Here is a 22,458-nt window from a genome sequence, read left to right on the forward strand (position 1 = left end):
CAGGTCTAAGTTGTGTCCAAAGGGTAGCTAAACTAGAGTGAAAATAGTCAAAGGACTTGAGGAAACTGAGGAACTGTGAAGTCAGGAGTCAAAAGTGTGATCAGTGTGTATATTAAAGTAGCCAATAAAGATGGTGGGACATGGTGGATAGAAAGGAAGATTGTGAGCCATTGAGGAAGGGAGGAGATTGTTCTACAGGTCCGTAGGTTCTGTCTCAAGGTTGGGGGTAGAGGTTTGAGATCAAGTGGGAAATCTGTTATTTTAGTATTTGCAGTTGACACTTGATCATACATTGTCATCCAGTCAATGGCCCACTCTCTTCCTGAAAAACAATTACCAGAACTGGAAATCAGAAGCTATCTCAAATGTGGTAAGGATCACAGAAAAAGTAAAAGTGAAAATTCTGAAGGACCTACGATTCTTGCAGGTGTGTGTCAACAGGAAATGAGCAAACAAAAATTGTGAGCATTGTTGGTGATGGAGGGTAATCCACTCTAGTAGTTGGAACTGGCAGCTGGAGAAAGAAGTGCTATTATTATCAGACATCTTATGAACATTTTCCCCTGGCCATTTGATCTGGCAGGATCTAGCCCCTCAAGAAGGCATCTAGTGCGTGAGTTATTATCATAGTTGCCTCATTTTGTTGTGGAGAATATGGGATGTATTACATCTAACATCTGAGGTGCTGTGGGCTGAGGGATGTGTAGGCAGGCGTGTCTGATGTAGAGCAGTGAGATAGAGAAGATGCTGGAGATAGTCAGAAACGTATCATAGTATAACATCATAGACTGCTAAACTGGAAGGAATTTAAGAGACTATCTCGTCCAAGGGCCTCATTTTACTCACTGATTCGTCAGATCCAGGAAGTGGGGGTGTCAGAGACGTCATGTACTCATGCCCACTTCCTTGTCCCAGACTTAACTACAGGAAAATCACGTATCCTGACAGAGAAAAACAAAGGAAGTGTAAATGGCACAATCCCATATGTTCATTAATTAATTTTTTTCAACAAACATTTATTGAGCATCTGCTATATAAAGCTGTTGGGTGATATGTGGGATACAAAGAAGATTAAATTATGGCCCTGGAACTGAGGAATTTTATGACCTATTAGGTAAGAGAGAACATGAACAAGTAAGTATAATACAAGGCAGGGGGAGGGAACAAACACTTCTAATGTGCCAGGCATTGTGTTAAGCACTTTACGAATATTATCTCATTTGAGCCTCACAACCCTGGGAGAGGGATGCTATTATTATTCCCATTTTACAGTTGAAGAAACTGAGGTAGAGAGAGGTTAAGTGACTTGCCCAGGGTCACACAGCTAGTCAGTATCTGAGGCTAGATTTGAACTTAAGTCTTCTTGACTCTCCAGGTTCATTGTTCTATCCACTGAGCCACCTAGCTGCAAATATAACAGAGAATATGGTAAGTACCATAAGAAATAAACAAATAACTGAAAGACAACATACATGCGGTCACACGTGCGGCCTCCTTCTACTCTAAAGCTTCTTCTCTTTTCCTGTGAACTAAATGGACAGTTTGCAATTTTGTGGAAGTCCTGATACTCATTTTTGTCCTACAGATAAACCTAGTTTTAAGACCTTTTCTCCTTGGTTCTCATTCTCTTGCTGGATGGAATCCCTTTTTTCCAAATTGGAATCCTGGTCCAAATATGGTGCAACCCTGTGTAGATGATGGCTTAAACTTGAAGTGTCTAGCTGATGTACATCTGTTTGGGTAAGACTAAAGTAGATTGGTTTAGGAGTAGGGAACCTGCAGCCTTGAGGCCACATGTGGTCTTATAGGTCCTTGGGTGTGACCTTTTGACTGAGTCCAAGCTTTACAGAACAAATCTTTATAAGGGGATCTGTTCTGTGAAGTTTGGATTCAGTCAAAGGGCTGCACTTGAGGACCTAGAGGACCACATGTGCCCTTGAGGCCACAGGTTCCCCAATCCTGGTAGGCAATCCTTATTGTCTAGAATGTGCTCCCCCAAACCTTCTCTTTGTGAGTCCCTGTAATGTGGCAGATACTTCCTTTTCACATTCCCCTCAAATTCTCTTGTAGTTTTGGTGCTTACAAAGACCTTGCCATCCTATTGATCTGGCTAGGAAACTGTTAAAATCTTGTCCCTGCTCTCTGACTTTCTTTTTTCCCTCTCTGTACTTCAAAGATAACTCCTGTTGGTTTCAATCTTTATATCTCAACTTCATCCTCTCTATTCATTGTCTTCCAAACACTAATGGTTCCAGATCCTGAATACTTTCTCTCACCATCCATCTCACAGAACAATGAAGGAAGGCAATGAAGGGGAGCTTCAGAGGTGGGAATGGAGGAGGAACAGGTATTTATGCTGGAAGAGCACCTTGGTGTATCTGCTTGTGCCAGGACACTGGACTGAAAGAGTAGGTAGGCAGGAGAGGCGAAGGAACCATTGATGGTATATAGAGTAACTTCTTCATGATACTCTGAATGTGGAGTGCCAGTGTAGGAGGGAAGAGGAAGGAGGAAGCCAATGACACTTTTGAAGGAGGCAGTACATTTGTGGTAGTTTGAGGTCCTTATTGGTGCTTTCGTCTTTGGCATGAGTTCTTATGCTCTGCTTGGTCTCTCCTCCCCACCCCAGGAGTGAAACTGAAAGGGTGGGTGGGTCCCTGGATTATGGGATTTTCATCTTATGGGAATCTTAGGGATCCTCTTGCCCAATTTGTTCATTTTACATATGAGAATCCTGAGATTCTCAATTAAGCTAATAGGTAGTATGTTGTTGAGTTGTTTTAGTCACGTCCAATTCTTTGTGACTCCAGTTTGGGGTTTTCTTGGCAGAGGTAGTGGAGTAGTTTGCCATTTCCTTCTCCAGCTCATTTTACAAATGAGGGACTGAGGCCAACAGGGTTAAGTGACTTGCTCAGGGTCACACAGTTAGTGTCTGTAGTGCATGGAGTATACAGGGAGGACTAGTATCTCTGGCATGAGGACTTGCTGAGTCTTTTTCAGGGCTGCTCATCCACCTTTGGTGTCTACCTTTCACCCAACTCTCAACTGTGGTTCCGAGAGGTTGTAGCATGTGCAGCAGTCACACCCCAGTAAACTGTCTTGGCAGATGGACCAAATCAGTTTGGGGGCAACTGATAGCCCTCAAACCTCTTGGTGAGTTTTTAGGGGATGTCTACCCTGAGCATGTGAGAGTTCCATCTAGAATGGGCAGATGAGAGTAATTGTTGCAATGGCTAAGAAGGCAGCTAAAGTAGATGCAGTGGAATACTTAGAGCTTGGTCAGACATCGAAGACACTAGGGTCATCCACTGCCTCCCAGACCACTGTCAGTCATCCTGACTTCAATTTGCCACTGTATTTCAGTGACTCAGGAAGAGAGAGTGAGGCTGAAGATTGTGCAACTCTGCTTCACTTAAATCCAATTAGTGAGCAAGTCAAGACATCATCCATAATATGATGTCATTGGTCCTCTTTGAACATGATGAAATAAGTATCTGAGGCCATATTTGAGCCCATGAAAATGATTCTTCCTGACTCTAGGTTTGGTACTCTATCTGTTGTAACACCTAGCTGCCTCATAGATAGTATAAGTGAGATCTGAAACCCTTATGGGTCATCCAACTGCAAATTCATCATCAATTCCCATTGGGTGTTCATCCTTTGTTGCCAAAGAAGACCACACCATCAGAGAAACGATGACATGACTTGCACTTGACTTTGTTTTGAGTGAGGGAGGGCTGTGCAGGTCACCAGCCTCACTTCTCCTCCAGAGTCATCTGAGTCCAGTGACCAGATATTCATCAGGATGACTGGAGATGACCCAGGAAGAGGCAATTGGGGTTAAGTGACTCGCCCAAGGTCACACAGCTAGTGAGTGTCAAGTATCTGAGGTGATACTTCCTGTCTCAGGTCCTCCTGCCTCCTGCACTGGTGCTCTATCCACCGCACTTCCTAGTTGCCCCCAATTCCCATTGTAGAATCTATTCCTTCACTCCATCTTAGTTACTCAGTTAGTTCCTCCTATATTTCAGTCTTCCACATAGCTGTTCTACCTCCATGGTCTTAAATTCTGAAATTCCTCTCTCTGAATCTAATTTCATCCCTCCATCTTTCTATTTAACTCCTAAACCTTTTCTTTGTTCTCACTGTGCTGTCTAGTCCCTCTGCCCTTGTCATGTTTCTTCATTCATCACAACATTCTAGCCTCCCTTTCTTTCCTTCATAGTCTTGACCCTGTGTTGATCAATTCAGTTATACATTATCCCCTCTGCCCTTGGATCTCCTGCCTTCTTATCACCTTGCTGCTCTTGCTTGGCAAAACCCTAGCCCTGGGTAATCCCCACCATTTTTCTTCTTTGCTCTTAACCACATACTGCTGAGGATACTGCTGGAGAAAGTCACTCAACCAATACAGAAACCATCCTTTTTCCTTTTCTGACTACTCTGCAGACACCCAGACTGTACCATGCTGAGGAAGGCCTCAATTCTCTTCATTCTGTTGACTGTGGTGGTAGCTTTCCATTCATCAACACTAGCTTCTCTGACAATTGTGGTTGTAGAGAGAGTGGGTTTCCCAGAATACTCTGTTCTGTAGTTGAATTTGACCATTGAGTCACACTGGAAGCCAGAATCAGACAGAAGGGTGGATAGGTAATGAGCTAAGAACCTTATCAGTGAACTGCTTGTGGTGGAAGTAGCAGCAGTTGAACCTATTGCCATTTCTCCCGAAGAGCCAACAGTTGCAGTCTTGGACCTAGAAGACATGGCAGCAGCACAATGATATTCAAATGGGAAGCAATCACCACCCCCAAGAAGTGGAATCTCCTTCTAGGGACCTTGAAAAGTATCCAAGAGGATCCTGAAATTTAGAACAAACTCATTTCTTTAGGATTGTCTATAGAAAACTAATGAAGTTCTCTTCTCCTGGAAGAACCTCAGATGGATTCCCAGCTTGGCAGTAATTTTATTTTATGGCTTAAAAAAATTAAGGTATTTATCTTAGCAAATGTGGCAAATATTACTTCTTGGGAGTTTAAAAAAAATTGAGAATCTTACCATTTTTATAATAGTTCCACGGCCCTCTGCCTGATACCCTAGGAACTATTAGCATGTGCCAAACTTTGACTTTTTGTGGTCTGGCTTCTAACCTCATCATTCAATCGAAACTACTCTCTCCATGGTTACCAGTGATCTCTTGATGATCAAATCTAATATTTTTAAAAATCCCCCATCTTTTTTGATTTCTCTGAAGCTTTGGACACTGTTGATGACTCTCTTTTCTTTGATACTAAGTTTTTGTGACATTTCTTTTTCCTGGTTCTCCACTTACCATCTGAATGCTCCTTCTGCCTCTTTTGCTAGACCTTTTTGTCCATTAAATATGATGTTTCCCCCAAGGCACTTTCTTAGTCTCTGTTTACTTCTTCCTCATTATCATTTCACTTTCTGATTTTTATCATTTCCCATGCTTTTAATTATCATTTCTATGTAGATGATTCTCACAAATATCTACTTGTCCAGCTCTAATCTTTTTCTCTACATCTGGTCTCACACCTAGAATTATGCCTATTAGACATTTTGAACTGATAGACTGAGGAAAAAAAAAACTCTGTGGAAAATCAAAGAGGGATTGCAATATAGAGTTTAACCTAGTGAAACTTCTTGGGAACAGCATGAGGAAGACAGGCTTAGAAACAGGCCAAGTGGCAGCTTAGTCTTTTCTTTTCCCTGTCTAATACCAAGGATGATAATTAACATTATATTAACATTTATCTCTTCTTCCTTTCCTCAAAAAAAGGAAAGTCATAGAACTTCAAAATATATTCACTACAATTATATGTTATCAAATGTCTACTGAGCCCTCACTGCTGGATGGTAATTCTTTGATTCTTCCTTGATTGATTCATTCTCCTCAATGTGCCAACTCCAAAACTTTTTTCTCCTCAAACTCTCTGTACTGCTCCTTCTTCCTTTCCTCCCAGGAACAAACCTTACCTTCTACTCTACAGAAAAATAGAGACATTCCATCAATTGATCAAAAAGTATTTATTAAGCACATACAATATCTTATATACTGTGTTAATTATCAGAGATACAAATAAAATGTGAGACAATCTTGATGAACAAGAAACTTACATTCTAATAGAGTAAGTATGAAAAAATACAAGGCTTTGCATAGAGGGTTGTACTTGAACTATGTCATGAAGAAAGAGAGGTTTTATGAAATGGAGTGAGGGAGGAGTGCATTAAAGGGAAGGCAGATGGCCAGTGCAAAGTCACTGAGGTGGGAAGAATAGTGCTCTATGAGTAGAGCAGAGAGAAAGCCACATTGGCTGGATTGCAGAGTGAGGCAGGGAGAATTATGTACAATGTACAATTATGTACAATCCTGGAAATCCTGATTATTTGACTAATTTAAACTCACCCCTGAATTCCTCCTACAAATCTTATTTGATTAAAATGGAAAATTTTTTTGGGGGGGAAATAGATGTTATTTTATTAATGTTTGTCAGTATTTTAATGTTTTTGTATTACTATTAATTAATGATATTAGTCTATACACATCTTTTTCTGCTTTAATATAATCTTTTTCCTTTTGTTACTTATTATTTATTTTTAATTATTACCATCAACTTTTTAAAAAAACATTCTTTCTAAATTCTTTGAATTGATATGATATCAATTATATTTGCATGTGAAGTCACGCAAACTTCTTATCTTAAACCCTCTTAGCATCATTTCCTCTTCTTTTCTCCTTTGCTGCAGTCCTAGAGGAAGAGGTGACTTTTCACCTTGCCAAGGAGAACTCCTCTACTTATGCCTTAGATTTTATCCCTTTCTTTCTCCTCTGAGGGCTTGATCCACTGACCATTTTCTTACTCTCTCTCACCATCTGCCTCTCCTTACTCATTGGGTCCCTCCCTGCTTTCTACAATTATGAGCAGCCTTTCCCCATACTTAAAAACCTTCACTTGATCTCATCCTCCCTTCAAGTTACTGCCATATACTTATTTTCCCCTTCATAACTAATTTCAAAAGAACTCTCTATGTCCCTAAAGGGACACTTCCTATAGGGAGACTTTTCTGAATGATATAATTACCGGTATTTTCTCTCTCTTCAAATTATTTTCTAATAATTTATCTGTGTAAAGTTATGTATCCCCATAGAATGTAAATTCTTAGAGAGTAAGGATGTTTTGTTTTGTTATTTTTGTCTTTGTGTCTCAATGCCTAGAACAGTTTCTGATAAGTCATAGGTGCTTGAAATCTTTGTTAAATGAAATTGAATTGAATATAGGTCAGGCTTTAAGCCCTGTGTTCTTACCACCATACTATGCTTTGTTTTATTTTTTGGTGTGTCTGCAGCTGCCTTTGTAGGTTGCAGGTGTTTCCTGGCATATGTAACACCAATGGAATAGTCAAATGATAGATTTAGAGCTCAAAGCAGTGTTAGAATTCATTTAGGCCAAGTCCCTTATTTAGTAGTTGAGGAATTTGGGACCTCAGAGAGGTAACAACTATTCTAAGGGTCACATAGCTATGAAGTGACAGAACTAGGGATTCAGACTTAGCTGTTGCAACTCCAGATGTGGGTGATGATGAGTTAAGTGCTATCGTTTTGGTCTTGCTGCATGCCTGAACTACCAGTTCTGAGACCATCCTCTCCTTATGATGCGTTGATTAGAGTAGGACTAGGGGAGCACACCAACATTCTCTTGGTGATTTCACCTGAAGTACTTTATAGTGGAGTTGACTTCTCTGCATTCTCTGCCATGCTGACATCTGGGCCCTCTTCTTGCTATCATCCAGAGATGTGAAGACTAAGCTACTACTTGGCCTGTTTCAAAGTCTGTCTTCATCATGCTGTTCCCAAGAAGTCTCACCAAGTTAACTATTTTATACCTGCACTCCTTCTTGGAACTTCCACTGAGTCCTTTCTCAGACTATCCCAGCTCTTTGATGAATGGTATAGTGGAGAATTATCGAAACATCCTGGGGCTATGAGTGCACTGTCCCAGGAGGTAGGCTTAGCCCCCCAAAGCATCTTAAACATAGAGTTTATATAAGATAAAGTATACAGCAAAAATGTCTCCACACCAAAAAGGGTGGGAGTCACAGTACTTATTTCCATTCTTTTTTGGTTCCATGATTTTGTTGGTGTGTGTGCTTCCTCCACTGGAATGGATTGCAACCTATCTATAACTTCTTCTGTACTGTGATTCTTGTCCCTAGCTTTCAATTAGTCCTCCAGAGAAGATCTTCCTGGTTTGCTGGAGACTTTCATAGTCTGTCAGTATTTCATAGAGACCAGCACCACACTTAGGCTGTCCACTAGTTTGTTGTCTCTAATTCTCTGTATATGATTGGCTTACTTCCTTTTCCTCTGACATGTGTCCTTGACGATATCATGTATCATATGTATCATTAACATGTTTCAGCCTACTGATACTGCTGTATAGCTTTCCAATGCTTTTCTGGGTCACCTGAAAGTTTGATTATATTGAGATAGTAGAATTGCATCATTTTTAGCTATACAGGATCACTGGGATAATACTGATATTAAAAAGCTGGGCATTTGTGTCAGAGAGCAGCTTTGGATCATGAAAAGCATTGTCTAATTTCCCACATGGGATCCAGTCTATATCCTTCCTGTTCAGGTCTTGGTTCCAACTCATTGTCCTTCAGAAGTGTCATTTCAAGGTCAAAAACTGATGGACTATTTCAATAGACTGCCAGCTCAACTGTAGATCACAGTCTAGGCAACATGTATTCTTCATCTTCTGGTTTTTTTGTTTTTGTTTTTGTGTAGATTGCAAGGCTGTTTTCTTTCCAGTTACTGTGAGACCTTATTAAGACACTGTAGAGCACCAGGACTCAATGCTAATGCACAATGTTAGCCATGAATAGCAACGTGTAGACCCCCTTCCCCCCACTGATGTAGAGCCCCTTGTCTATTTGGACTTTGGACAAGAGTTCCTCCGACATTTACTTTTGGAGATCACGTAGCCCTTTCTCTGATGTGTCACCTAATGTTGATACTTTGTAGGTTGTTGAAAAAACTCAGTATATCTGTGATTACATCTCACATGGAATCTTCTACAAAGCAAATGTTCTCTTTCCCTCTTTTGTTATCAATAAATAATAAACACAATGGGGGCTTACATAAGCTTTATTTTTCTGTCAGTTATAACATTGCCTACAAAGTTTAACATGTTTTGCTACTACATTTGCTCTATGTTTATGCATAGCTCACTCTCATAAAGATTTTAGAGAGATGATAAAATTTGCATCAAAGAAGGATTAGTAGTCTTCTGGCTTTTGGAGAGGTGAGGATAACAACATCTGTGAGCAGCAGCAAGGGGTAGCATATAGAAGGTGAGCCTGGGAATCAGGAAGATCTGGGTTCAAGTTTTACCTCTAACACAGTGATTACATGACCCTCGGAAAGTTAATTAATCTCTCAGTACCTCTAAGTAGCTGTAAATTACAAATCAGGTGTCGATCGGCATTAGCAAGGAAAATTTATTAACCAGGAGTACCCTTTATTGATGGAATCCTAGATTTAGTCCAAAGAAAACTCATCCCCATAAAACTTTTCCTTTTTGGGGGGAATCCCTTTGAGAAAACTTGAAAATGGACCCTCCTGCCCTTCCCCTCCAAGTGCCATTATCATTATGCTCCTTCCAAAATGAATTTCTTCAGCATGAATTTTGTCAAGTCCAGCCCCATCTTCCTGATTTTATCTTCTTAAACACCATTGCTACTCTGTCCCATAACGCATTTATTACAAGGGCAGTCGAGATCTGATGAGAACAGATAGCCAAAGAAATAAATGCTCGACTGCCGTCTCCAAGGCATGTCCTTTGAGAAGTCAAGGTCATTTCTGTGACACAATAAGATGCTAGAGTGTGATACAATTATGTACGTAGAATGCAACCATTCATTCTGCTTAGAGGCAATCCAGACGTGTGTGCCTAACTACATGCCTGACAAAAACACATATATGCACATGCATACACACACGTAAGAGTATTCATGCCCTCACAAAAAACACAAACATGCTTTGCTAGTAGCTGGACCACTTTCGAGACAAAATTTCCTATTCATGTCCTCTGACAAATAAACCAGGGAAGGGTAGGCTGCAGACAGATTGGTGAGGATATGGTTTTCCCCACAAGAGTACACTCCTTCAAATGTTCCATAAGTATAGGTCCAAGAGAAAAACAAACAGCAAGCTATTGGAGGCTTTACAGTGAAGGCCTGGAGAGACTCCAACCTTGGCCAGGCTTAGCTTGAACCACTCCCTTAGGATTCCTGCCACAGGGTTCTCACAAGCAGCTTTTTCAAACACTGCGGGAATCATTAGCCCGTCTGCCACCTCCTGTTGCTCAGTCAGATCAAGGTTGCTGCTATTTTGAGAAAGTCTAATCAACATGTGTATTTCTCAGTAGTGACACAGCATCCCCCAGCAAGTCCTGAGGAGTCAGCCTCTATTCCTAACAGTTTGAGGTGCCAGAGCCTCACTCCACCTCCTACTGAAAATTCAAATGCTTCTATTTCTGTAACTTGGAAGGCTGAGGTAGAAAATGGGTGTGGGAAGGGGTGGAAGAATGATCACCTACTCAGAGGTTTTTAGAAACTGAAAAGAAAGAGCAGGTCATTCACACTTTACCTTTTCTCCTGTCAGCAGAAGGTGGCACACACAGAATTGCTCTTCCTTGCTGTTCATCTGGTTTAGCTGTAGCTGGGACTGAAGTGATGAAGTGACTCCTATTTTCCTATGTTATGACATAGAGATGGAGTTCTCAACTGAGATTTTTGAGTCAACCCTAAAATTTCCATTTTTCCTCAAGTTACAGCTCCCACCCCTTATTGTTTATTCTATTGACAATCCAGTTAAACAATTTCCATACCTTTTTGATCTATACAGTTACTTTGTAGAAATAGTTAGGTGACTATATAACCTTAGTCCAGGATCCACAGTCCAGGACTTGCACAGACTAGCTCTAATTCCCTTACTCTCAAATCATTAAATTATGACTTGTTACCTTTTCCTAGCTCTGCTTTTAATCCGGGAAAATCTCAGAATATATCTGATCTTTAAGTCTACAAATATGAATAACAAGGTCACCAGTTTCCATACAAACACTCAAGACAATAGTACTTTTATTGGGTGTAAGATACCTATTTATTCCAACTTATGGAAAACTGAGAAAATGCAAAGGACTCCTAGGAGTCCCTAAGCCAACACAGAAAGCACTTAAAGGACCCATAAGGGCCCATAAATAACCAGTAAAATGCACTTACTTCTCCAGGAAGTCCCACTTTTCTTGCATCCTAAAGTTCTCCAGACTAATAGTTTGTGTTCTTCTAGAGATGCATAGTGATTGGCAGGTAGCCTCCTGATATTACAGTCCAACTTCACAGAAATCAAATCATGTCCTACTGTGGACTGGTTGCATTATGTATAGTTTGGACTCTCCTTGGAAGAGGACATGTATTTATATGGCTGCTAGACTATCAACATCCTGACATTTGGATGGTTCCCTTTTTCCTCTTCTGTAAAATGGAGATAATATTGCCTGTAGCAGATACCTCACAGTATCATCATGAAATGCAAACAAGAAAATATGTGTGAAATGTTTTGCAACCTTAAATGGTGCAAATATCGGTTATATTGCTGTATTATTGCTAATGTTTACCCTTGTAAGCAAAGTCTCCAGGACTGCCTGGCTCTTGGCAAAGAGAATATTGGCTAAGCCTTCAGGTTACTTTAGCTTGAGACTTTCACTATACCAGTGGAATCTCGACTGGGAGGGCAGTTGAGTCATGAGGGATTGAAACCTTCTTTCTTCCTATGATTGTCACACAGGGCACAATAACAAAAGTGGTTCGGTCAGTCATCTTGACTCATGTCTTGCTGCTGGACTTCAATGACTCTGGAGGAGAGAATGAAGCTCTGCCTCCCTGAAATCCACTTCACTTGCAAGTCAAGACATCACCATTGTGATGTCACTAGTCCCCTTTGAGAAAAAAGGACAAACAGTAATAATAATAATAAGGTTCAGGAAATATACATAAGCCCAAGTTGTACATGAAGCCGGATTTGTACTCCTTGAGTTACCATAGCCAAAACATAAATCCAGACCAGACCATACTGACCACTCCCAAATGACATCTGCTCACCAGGTTGGTGACGCAATTGACTGCAATGCCACTGCTCTTTCCAGAGGAATCCTCTCTCCTTGGGGTCCTACATATCATCTTCTTTCTGGGAAGGTTCTTCTTCCTCCAAGGCTCTAGACTTCATCAGGACTTTTTGCATGGGTTGTTGGACTGTAGAAATTTTAGTATCGTTGTTCAATATGTACAGTCTCCAACATTGCTCCTTCCTTTGACTCCAAACAGCTTTGCTATAATTTTGCCACTACCCTTAGCCAATCTGTGTTTTATTTTTCCCCCATACCCCTCAGATAAAAACCAAAATCTTTTAATGTAGGCATCTGATCATCTACATTTAGAGAAAAGATGGTAAATTTTTCTTTTTGTTGTTGCTTTCTGACCTGAGACCCAAGAATTGAATAGTTTCACTTACACCTAAAAAGCTGATTTTTCTAACACATAAAGAAAATATAATACTGAAAGAATTTAGGAATTAGAGCTAGAAAAGAGATTCTTTGAATAGTTAGAGCTGGTATGTGCATGCACGAGCCCTGGATGTCCTTTGGGTATCTTTGCATAAGACCGAGGCTGTGTATAAGAGCTGACCCTCCAGCCGGTACAATTTATGTGACAAACAGGATGACATGCTATGAGGAAGGGGTGGTGGTGGGGCATCAGCAGCTGTTACTTTTCTGCAACATTCCAGAGATATAGAGAGATGTGTCCAGAGTGACCTCCCTGATTCAGGGGCTGTGGGAACTGAGGGTGTTCTCATGGGGGACCAGTGACATGACAGAACATTGGAAAAAACGTTGGATTCAACAGCTTTACTTCCTGTAGGTGCAGCTGAGTGACATGTCAGGGGATGGAGGCCTTTTCAAATTGCTGAGGGAGGAGGAAAGCTTAACAATATACTTTCCCAGGATGAGACTGAGATTAAAGTCCCTGAAAATTTCAGGGATTCCTTTCTTTTTATTTTATTAATTGTATAGAAGGGAGTAGGAGAAAGGATGCTTTTTATGAGAGATAAATCATGTGAAAAAGAAAACTTTAAGAGAAATACATCCTCCCTCCTTTCTTCTTTGCTCCCATCACATCCAGAGAACACTGTTATCTCCAAAAAAACATCTAAATGTCCTAGGGAGTTTCACCAAACAAGAATTCATTTTGAGAGTGAGGAATTCACTCACTCTGTCTCTCTCTTTCTCCACACATATATGTATACATACACACAATATGTATAAGTGTACATACGTATATACATCCTATACATATTATTAATAGATAGTTTCATCCTTCGTATTTGTATCCTAGGACCTGGTACACAATAGGCACTTAAAAATACTTGTGATTGATATAGTTCAGCTTGGAAATGAGATTTTTAGGATTTTTTTTAAAAAAGAAAGTAGAAAACAACCTCAGTTCTGAGGGTATTTTAAATTTTATTGACAAATATCAAAAGTCATCCAGATAGTCTAGGACCACATTAGCCCCAAATTCTCAAGCCAGATCTGATTAAATTAAGCAAGGATTATCAGATTTTTCCAGTTTTATTTGTGGGACTTCTGGGCAAACTTTCAAGGCACCTGAGTTTTGGGTATTACTAAAAACACAGTTACTATTGGGGGTGGAAATAGTATCTAGGACTGATCCCAGAGGGCCTTCTGTAATTAAATGAATCTCATCCGTGGCCTAAAAGATAGTTAACTGGGAAACAATTGCTAACTTGTGTGCAAAAGAATAATTTTTAAGGGAGGTGTGTCCACTTTTAACATAGGTGGAACACTAGGTTTGGAGTGACATTTCAATTATTTTTTCTACAAATGGAATTACAAAATCTCAGAGGTAGAAGGGGCCTCAGACATCAAGGAAACTTCAGAGTCTAACCCATACTTGAGAAATGGTCAGCCTTGGTTTGAATACTTCTAGTGACAGGGAATTCACCACCTCTTTAACTCCCCTATTCCTCTCTCTCTCTCTCTCTGTCTCTGTCTCTCTCTCTCTCTGTCTCTCTCTCTCTCTGTCTCTCTCTCTCTCTCTCTCTCTCTCTCTGTCTCTCTCTCTCTCTCTCTCTCTCTCTCTGTCTCTCTCTGTCTCTGTCTCTGTCTCTGTCTGTCTCTCTCTCTCTCTCCCTCTCTCTCTGTCTCTCTGTCTTTCTTCCTTTCTCTCCCTCTCCTCTCTTTCAGTCTCTCTGTGTCTCTCTCTCTCTAATACTTTCTCTCAGCTTTTAGTTTGCAATCATAAACTTAACTCTGCAATCTACTTAGACTTAAGGAGGAAAAGGGTAATAAACCCCAAAGATAACTGCAGCAAGTGTGAGAGGAAGGGAAGTTATTCTCCCCAGCTACAAAAGGAAAGGTTTAGTGGTTAAAACAAACAAAAAAATACAAAAAAAAATTACAAATGAGTTGTTTACAGTCAGCAATGCTGATCTTCCTGTTGGTCTTACTTTTGTCCAGGAGCCAAAGTACTTCGGACTTCCAAAATAGTCATGCTTTCTTTCCCCTGATCAAAGACCATATGCTTATCAACCAAACAACCAGTCTTAGCTGCACAAATGAACAACTGGGAGATACTTGAATTTGGCCCAGAATTTGCCATAGACAAGATGTACTCTGCGTCAAGATAAAGTGCCCGTTACCAGCCTTTTCCCTATCGATGAACTTGCCATCAGTGCCACTGTGGCATATGAAGTCATTCTCCTGGCAGAAGAATTCAGGAATGATTCTGCAAAAGCAGGAGCCCTTGTAGCCAAATCCTTCCCCAACTGGTGCTCAGAGCATAGTTTTATGTTGTTATTGGAAACTTGTCAGCAAATAGCTTGAAGATGACATGAGCCTTAGGCTTGATGTCTGAGTGGGATGAGACTGGGAAGTGCTGGGGTCTAGGTAGTCATCTTTACAAAGCTGCATTCCATTTTTGGATAACCCCCTCTCCCTTTTTGTGTGCTGCTGCTTTACAAGAGTCATCAAAGATAATCTAATGGGGCAGAAGAAGAGAATATTAGAACTATTTTTTTAGTCCAAGAAAGAAAGAACTTAAACTTTACTAATATTTAGTATGTGGAATGATACTGCTACTGATATCCTCATTCACTCTCCATCTTAGAAGGTTACATGTTGTGATGTGCTGGAGCTGGTTGGAGAGCTGATTGTTAAATTTCTAGTCTCAGGATTTATTTTTCAGATATCAGTAAATGCTAGAAATCAGCATTTGATTCATTGTTTTGTTCATTGTTTACATTTAAGAAAGTGATAGAAGAAATATTAACGTAGACTTAAACTTAAAAGTGTACTGTACATACATTATCCCTCTGGAGAATTGGTTAATGAAAAGTATACCAGCATACCCCCTATTTATGTTACATGTTACTCAAGATATCCTAAAAGATTAGTCATTTCCCAATGTGGAATGGTTGAAGGTGGCATCCTCACTTGTCCATTCACTAGCAGCATATTGCAATGCATTTCAGTTTATGTGAACCTGGTTGACAGATAATATTCCTTAGTTTTAGCTACACTTACTCTCACAATGGACATGTAGCTCTAAATGATTCCTGAAAAACTATGAAGGATTAAGGATAATAGCAGTGATGGAAGCACAAGCAAACAACAAAATGTCAGAGTAACCACTTTTCCTATTCTTGGGATAAGGTTTTCATTTCTCATGTTATGAGATAAAAACTGTGAGCTGATCAGATCTGACCAAAAAATACATTCTAAGTAATACCAATTCCTTTACATTTAAAGTGGAAGGATGACATTTTTAGTTATAAAAATTCTAAGAAGCAAGAATATCTTTGCATGCATCATAAGAAGGGTCATAGCATTCAAAACCAACTGCTGTGAAGTCATGGTATTAGTAGATTAATGAGTCCTACAACTGTGGGGGGCTTTAGCTAAATGAAGTATGACATCCTTTTCCCATGCAAAGTAGCATGGTCTTTCCATGCACAGGCATTTCTGATGCAGGGATTACTCACAATGTTGTGATTTTTTTTGTCCCCTTACACTTTCTACCATCATGGTGTCTTAAATGTTTCCAATGTAGGGAACAATGGCAGCACCAGAGAGCTGGTTATAGCTGAATATTACGGAAAAGATTGAAGATTGTCCTCAAACACTGGGGCTAATACTACTTGTTTAAACTCAAATACTTCTTGATGTCTGGTTCTTTAGGATCTTGTCTGACCTTGGCTTCCATTTGCTCATTTTCCGTTCTAGAAATCACTGCTCCTAGATTGATGACCTGTATTTCTGGATTTTGGTCACCTTTTACTCCTCTATTTTCTGCCTGATGACAAACAAAACTTTCTGTGCTGCAAATGATCCTTGCCCAGATCAGGCTGCTTTGTCTGTTGAATCCTTAGCCCCTAGGCAGCAATGGTATCAAAGCATGCCTGTGATTAAGGACAATCAACAGGGTTTCAGGGAAAAGGTGTCCTGGGAAAACAGACTGTGGCACAGCCATGATTGGAGAATATATGCCAGAAGTCATTTCCAGTTGAACTAGAGTTTATTGGAATTTCAGATTTGATGGAAAAGGGAATGTTTAAACAGAGTTTGTAGTTAATTTCAAAGCTGTGTAGTAAGCCCTTGGATCAGTCAAGGCAATGGAAAGTAGTAACCACTGGCTGGATGAAAGCTTGTCAAATTATTTCTCCAGCTGAGATAGCCTTCTCTTATGGAGTAGTATGTTAACCAATACTCTCAATCCGTCTTCATTCTCTTCCTTTGGTCGGAAATGGAACTGAATACTTCTATCTTTACAGCTTGTTCTATGGGAGATTCTTAGTCAGAACCTAGAGGGTAGGGCCCATATACCTTCTCCTTTGTTTCCAGTATATCAGGTGATTGGACCTATCTTCATGAAGCTACCTTTAGATTTCTGATCATGAAGATATCTTTCTTGCTAACAAGACATAGCATCCTTGACTGAGCAAAATTTGTTCCTCCAGGATGATGTCATTTCCTCTTAATCATGTATGCAGAAATACAAATGTGCAGCTAGGAAGGAAGAAGGGAGAAATTTGCAAGGGCATTTATGTGTACCTGTAAATCAGTGATTGCTAATTCTTAGAATCATAGAATGTCTGATAGAACTAGAAAGGGATTGAGAACTCACCCAAGAACACTTCATATCTTACAGATCAGGAATCTGAGAAGTTAAATGACTTGCCTAAAGTCACACAGCTTCACTAAGTTGAAGAACTAGGACCCAAACCTGGCTTCTTTAAATAGAAACATGGTATTCTTCCACTATTCACACTGCCTCTGCTATGGGTCTATTTCTACTTAAGAAATAAGCTTCACTTCAAGTCTAACATAGCAACTGCACTCAGTCTTGGTCAGCCAGCTCCTTGAAATGGGTGGTTGCTTGTGTTTTTTATTAATATAGACTCGTAGGTTCTGCAATTCATGAAATGTCACAATATCCAAAGAAATAAAATTTTAGGTGGCCCTAATAAGTGCTTACTAACTGACTGACTGGCTAGTCCAAAGGGCAACTGATTGATATATGGTTGGTGTAAATAACATTACTCTTAATGTAACATATTACTATTATTGACATATAATCAGAGAGCGCAAACATGGTTACCCAAGTAAGGAGAAATAACATTGGGTCTTGAAGGATGATAAGATTTGAAATGGAAGAGGGAAACAGGGAAAGAGGATTGGTGGCAGTGGTAGAAGACAAGATGACCCTGATTATTCTTGGTGTGCATTTTTGGGGAGGCAAAAAGAAACTGTAAAATGAAAGTAATGGAAATAAATGGAAGTGCAATATAAGTGGAAATACATGAAAGTAATGGAAAGAAAAGGAAATAAAATGGAAATAAAAAATCAAAGGTGAGTAAGTATTGTATTTGGACAAAACATAGCTGATTGTGTCCGGTTCTGACATAAACTAGTTGTGTTACCTTAGGCAAACCACTTAACTTCTTTATGCCTCAGTTTCTTCATTTGTAAAAATTAGGAAATTGCATTGTGGTGCAATGGAAAGGATGCTCGATTTAGAGTGCAATAACTTGGCTTTAACTTCTGACTCCACTGCTTACTTAGTTTCAGATAAATCACTTAACCTCAGTGAGGTTCCCTTAAGTGCGAAATAAGCTGTCATATATGTATAACAGAAAGGGCCTTCAGAGGACATTTACATTTGAGGAAATTGTGGTTCAGGAGGGTCAATGACTTGTGATAGATTATAGAGGTAGTAAGTAACAGAGCTGGAATGTGAACCCATCTCATCTGAATCCAGAGCCAGTACTCTTTCCACTGGACCAGATGATCTTAGGGGGTCCCATCTAGCTTTATATATATATGAATAACAGTCCTTCCAGCTTTGGAATTTGAGGAATTTGTGACTTCATTAGAGCTTTACATATGTGAAGATAGTTGAAAAAGTTACAGGGATGTAGACTTATATTTCCTGCTACTCTTTGAATTCTAGATGCTTTCATTGGTTTAATGGCACCACCCCCCTCTCCAGTTCACTTGCAACCCTAATTCCTGATCTATTTTTGATCAGTTTGTTCCTAGCAAATCACTTAGACTTTATTTAAGTAGTAAAGAAGAACAATTTACTTAACATTGAAAATATTGTGATATCAAAGAAATATACCATCAGCCCTCTGTCAACACGTGTGACCTCAAGTAAACCACATTATAGCCTCTAAACACCTAGAGGTTGCAGATTGTGAGACTGATCTACTTTCTGCCCCCCTCCAAATCTCCTATAGATCCATGTAGGAAGGGGAGACTAGGGAGTTACTATTTTCACCTAAACCTGTTAATCTCTTGACACAGTGGGAAATGCCAGATTTCTTAGTCAGCCAACACTTTTTCTCCTGTCTTTATCTATCTGTGTCTATCTTTCTATTATCTATGTATTCATTTATCTATCTATTCTTTTATCCAAACATCTTTTATCTTTTTCTTAGGACTTTTTAAGGAACATTATACTGCCATTTGGGTATGAGGATTTTGGCTCAGGAATTCGGAAATGTCCAAATCTCTGCCACAGCTTGGTCACCTTCAGTGGAGTGGCAATTAGAGATCTCAGAAACTCCCTTCTCCTTGGCTTCTCTTGTCTGCATCCTTCCAGTTAGTCCTCCCATTTAGAAGGTTGAAGTCTACCTCATTTACCAACTGTGCTTCCTTCATTGTGAGTCATACCCCATTACTAAAGTAGTCACTGGGGCAACACCCACCATGAAGCTCAAAGGCCACGTTCAGACTAACCCTGTCCATCAATTTGCCTGTTAGCCTTTTCTTCTAACCAACTCCATGCCCTTTAGATTTTCCCCATAGTATCCATTTTTATCCCTTTTCATTGTCAGAAATCCTATGTAGTTACCCCTTTCTTAGGCAGCCTATACACGTATTGTTTACCTTTAATTGAATGTTTCTTGATGGTAAGTATTGGTTTTTGTTTTTGTCTTTATATTCTAGGACCACAGTGCCATCTTAGAATATTCTCTCTACTGTGGAACAATCCAATTCTCCCTTCCAGGTCATGCTCCTTTCCTTCTTCCTCTAGTGCAATGGTTCTTATCAGTAGAAGACCCATGATACTAGAAATGGTAAGAACATCTGCTCTAGCTGACTCTTCTGTGTCTACCCCTAACTTTCCTTTGAAAGTCCAGCACCGACCTTTTTACAGTTTTTGCCAGAAACCACTTTAAGGACACATAGGAATCTTTCTCTAGTGATGACTGTTGTTCTTTTGAAGTGAATAGACAAAAAAGACTAAAGTCATCAAAATAATACAGTTTCCTGTTTGAGATATTTCTACATCTGCCTGTGGTTGAGTCCTTTTTTATATTATCTACCCTGAGGAAACAAAAGTAGAGAATGTGGATGTGAGAGCCAGTGAGATTTCACTAGGTTGCCTCGCTCGGCAAACTAGCAAACTAGCCTGCCTCCCTCGTTGAACTGGTTTGCCTCCTTCGTCGAACTAGTCTGCCTCCCTCATCGAATTGGTTTGCCTCTCTAAGTGAACTAGTGTGCCTCCCTCGTCGAACTGGTTTGCCTCCATAGGCAAACTGGCCTGTCTCACAGCTCTTTGTGAAAAGAGGAGGCCACAGCTTTCAGCTCAACGCTACCATGATCCGCAAGGTGCTTCTGGTCCTCAGTTTCTTCCCTTCAGTTCAAGTAACAGGTAAAGCATTTTGATTTGAATCCTGTGCATATATCTTTTGATGGCTTGTTTCAAGGCCTTATTTCTGTTGAGTTTCAGGTAACACAGCCTTAGGAAACTTGAATAACTATCCCTAATTAGACATTGTTGATGAAAAGCTTTTTGATCCTGGGACTATGTGATGATTTTGACCAAAATATTCTTGTCATAACTTTCCCAGTTAATTTCATTTTAAAAAGAAAAATTACTTAACGTAGTAGGATTTCCACTCCCCCTCCCACCTTGACATTTGGAATTAAAGTTTACTCAAGGAAAATACTGCAAGGTAGGACTTATCATAATTGCATTAGTGTTAAGACAAATCCTGCAAATTCCCCAGATGATGAAGTTATCTGATACAAGTATAAATGCTTTTAATTTAAACTCCTTTTTAAAAATTCTTTTTTCTTTTATTACTCTTCCAAAGTAGCTTTCTTCAACTAAAATTCCCCAGTTGTATTCTGTTTTTCTCCAATACCTCCTTGAGAATAGAGTAGAATCCTATTAGATCATGGCTCATAATTTAGTGAATTCAGATATACCATGAATCAAATAATGTCTCACAAAGCCCCAGAAGGTAGCAATTGGCTCTGTCCCCTATTACCAGAATTAGAATGGCTTACAGGGCACATAGTAGGCTCTTAATAAATGCTTATTCCCTTTCTATCCTACTCAATAATTGGACTGAATGACATGGACTGAACGTGAATGTTTTGGGGGGGTAAATATGAATGTAAACGTCAATCTCTTAAGTAGCCTCTTAAAAAAAATCCACTTATATCAAATGAGATAATATTTGTAAAAAGCTCTTAGCATAGTGCTTAACACAGAGTCTATATAAATCTTTATTCCATCTCATGTCCTTTTCTCTTTACCTACTTATTTACTATACAGAGACATGACTTCATCTTTTCTCCCTTTGAATAGCATTTCTTTGGGTTAATAAGTGGTTGTAATTTTTTATCTCATGCATGGGCAAATTCTAGTATTTGCACTCTTAGACATGACTATTTTTTGATGCACAGACATGTACAAAATTGCATGCCAAAATGTTGGGGTATGGGCCTAATCCTACGGACTCTGGGACCATGTGGAAAGTCCCTGTTGAAACCATCAAAAATAAAAAACCAAAACCCTCCCAAAAGCCAATTGGCCAGAGTAGATAGCATTGGACTGCACCTTAACTCATTATTTGGGGAATCTTACATTGCTAATGGAGACCTCACAATGATCAGTATTCTTTTCACTGTTACAATTGTTGCGGTAAAATTCTAGTGTTCAGAATCAAGTTTCTTCCTGTGGGAATTTTCTTTCTTAGAAAAGAAAAGATTGTGAGGAATGGAAAAGAAGTCTTATCCTGTCTTCAAAGCATTTCAAACTGGTGTTTAGACACAATTTAAATATCAGAAACACTGCTTAAAAAACAGCTGCCAGAAAATATTAGAATGGTGTTTAGAACACCATTTCGAGTTGGAAGGAACTGATACTAGTTACATAACCTGAGAAATTAGTGTTAATGAATATCTCTGAGCCTCAATGTCCTCATATGTGAAATGGGCACAATTGTGTCTACTTTATTAGGTTGTTGTGAACATCAAATGAGATATGTGAAGTGAATAGCAATTCTTCAAGCACTGTATAAATGTGAGTGGTTACTATTCTTTCTTCATTTTAAAAATTTATATGAGTGACAATTGTTCAAAAACTAGTATTTGTGCCACAAGTCTTTGTTTTCTACCTCAGGATAATCAAAATTTCTTAAACATTGGTATTTTTCCAAAATATTCACCAGACTCTCTTAAAAATTAAAAAAAGTGTCTGTTAGTGATTGAATGGCTATTTAATATTGAATGACAACCCTTTACTTCCTCCCCAGAACTATTAGAAACAGTAGCTGCATCAGTAACGTATATTAGCAAATGCTGTTTGCAGCTGCAGAAATGACTGTTTCTGGAGGAGTGTAATATTTTCATAGATAATATCCATCTGTGCCTACATATATACATACGTCTCTATCTATCTCTCTGTCTGTCTGTCTATCTATCTCTCTAATACTTTACAAACCTTAAAGTGCCATGTAAATATCAGTTATTCATTTTACTCTAAAGCTTAAATGCA

At 39.4% G+C, this 22,458-nt stretch overlaps 1 protein-coding gene across 1 annotated transcript in view; it reads left to right on the forward strand.

Moving 5' to 3' along the window:
- Positions 1–19,884: 19,884 nt before the first annotated feature.
- The window catches only part of CD28 (CD28 molecule), a 45,197-nt gene continuing 42,623 nt past the window's right edge, over positions 19,885–22,458 (forward strand). The window contains exon 1 of the mRNA XM_072617352.1: positions 19,885–20,322. Within this exon, the coding sequence (XP_072473453.1) occupies positions 20,268–20,322 (55 nt within the window). The 5' untranslated portion in view covers positions 19,885–20,267. The remainder of the gene's footprint in view (positions 20,323–22,458) is intronic.

Source organism: Notamacropus eugenii, chromosome 6 (genome assembly GCF_028372415.1).
Source record: "Notamacropus eugenii isolate mMacEug1 chromosome 6, mMacEug1.pri_v2, whole genome shotgun sequence".
In the NCBI taxonomy this organism is placed as follows: Eukaryota; Metazoa; Chordata; class Mammalia; order Diprotodontia; family Macropodidae; genus Notamacropus; species Notamacropus eugenii.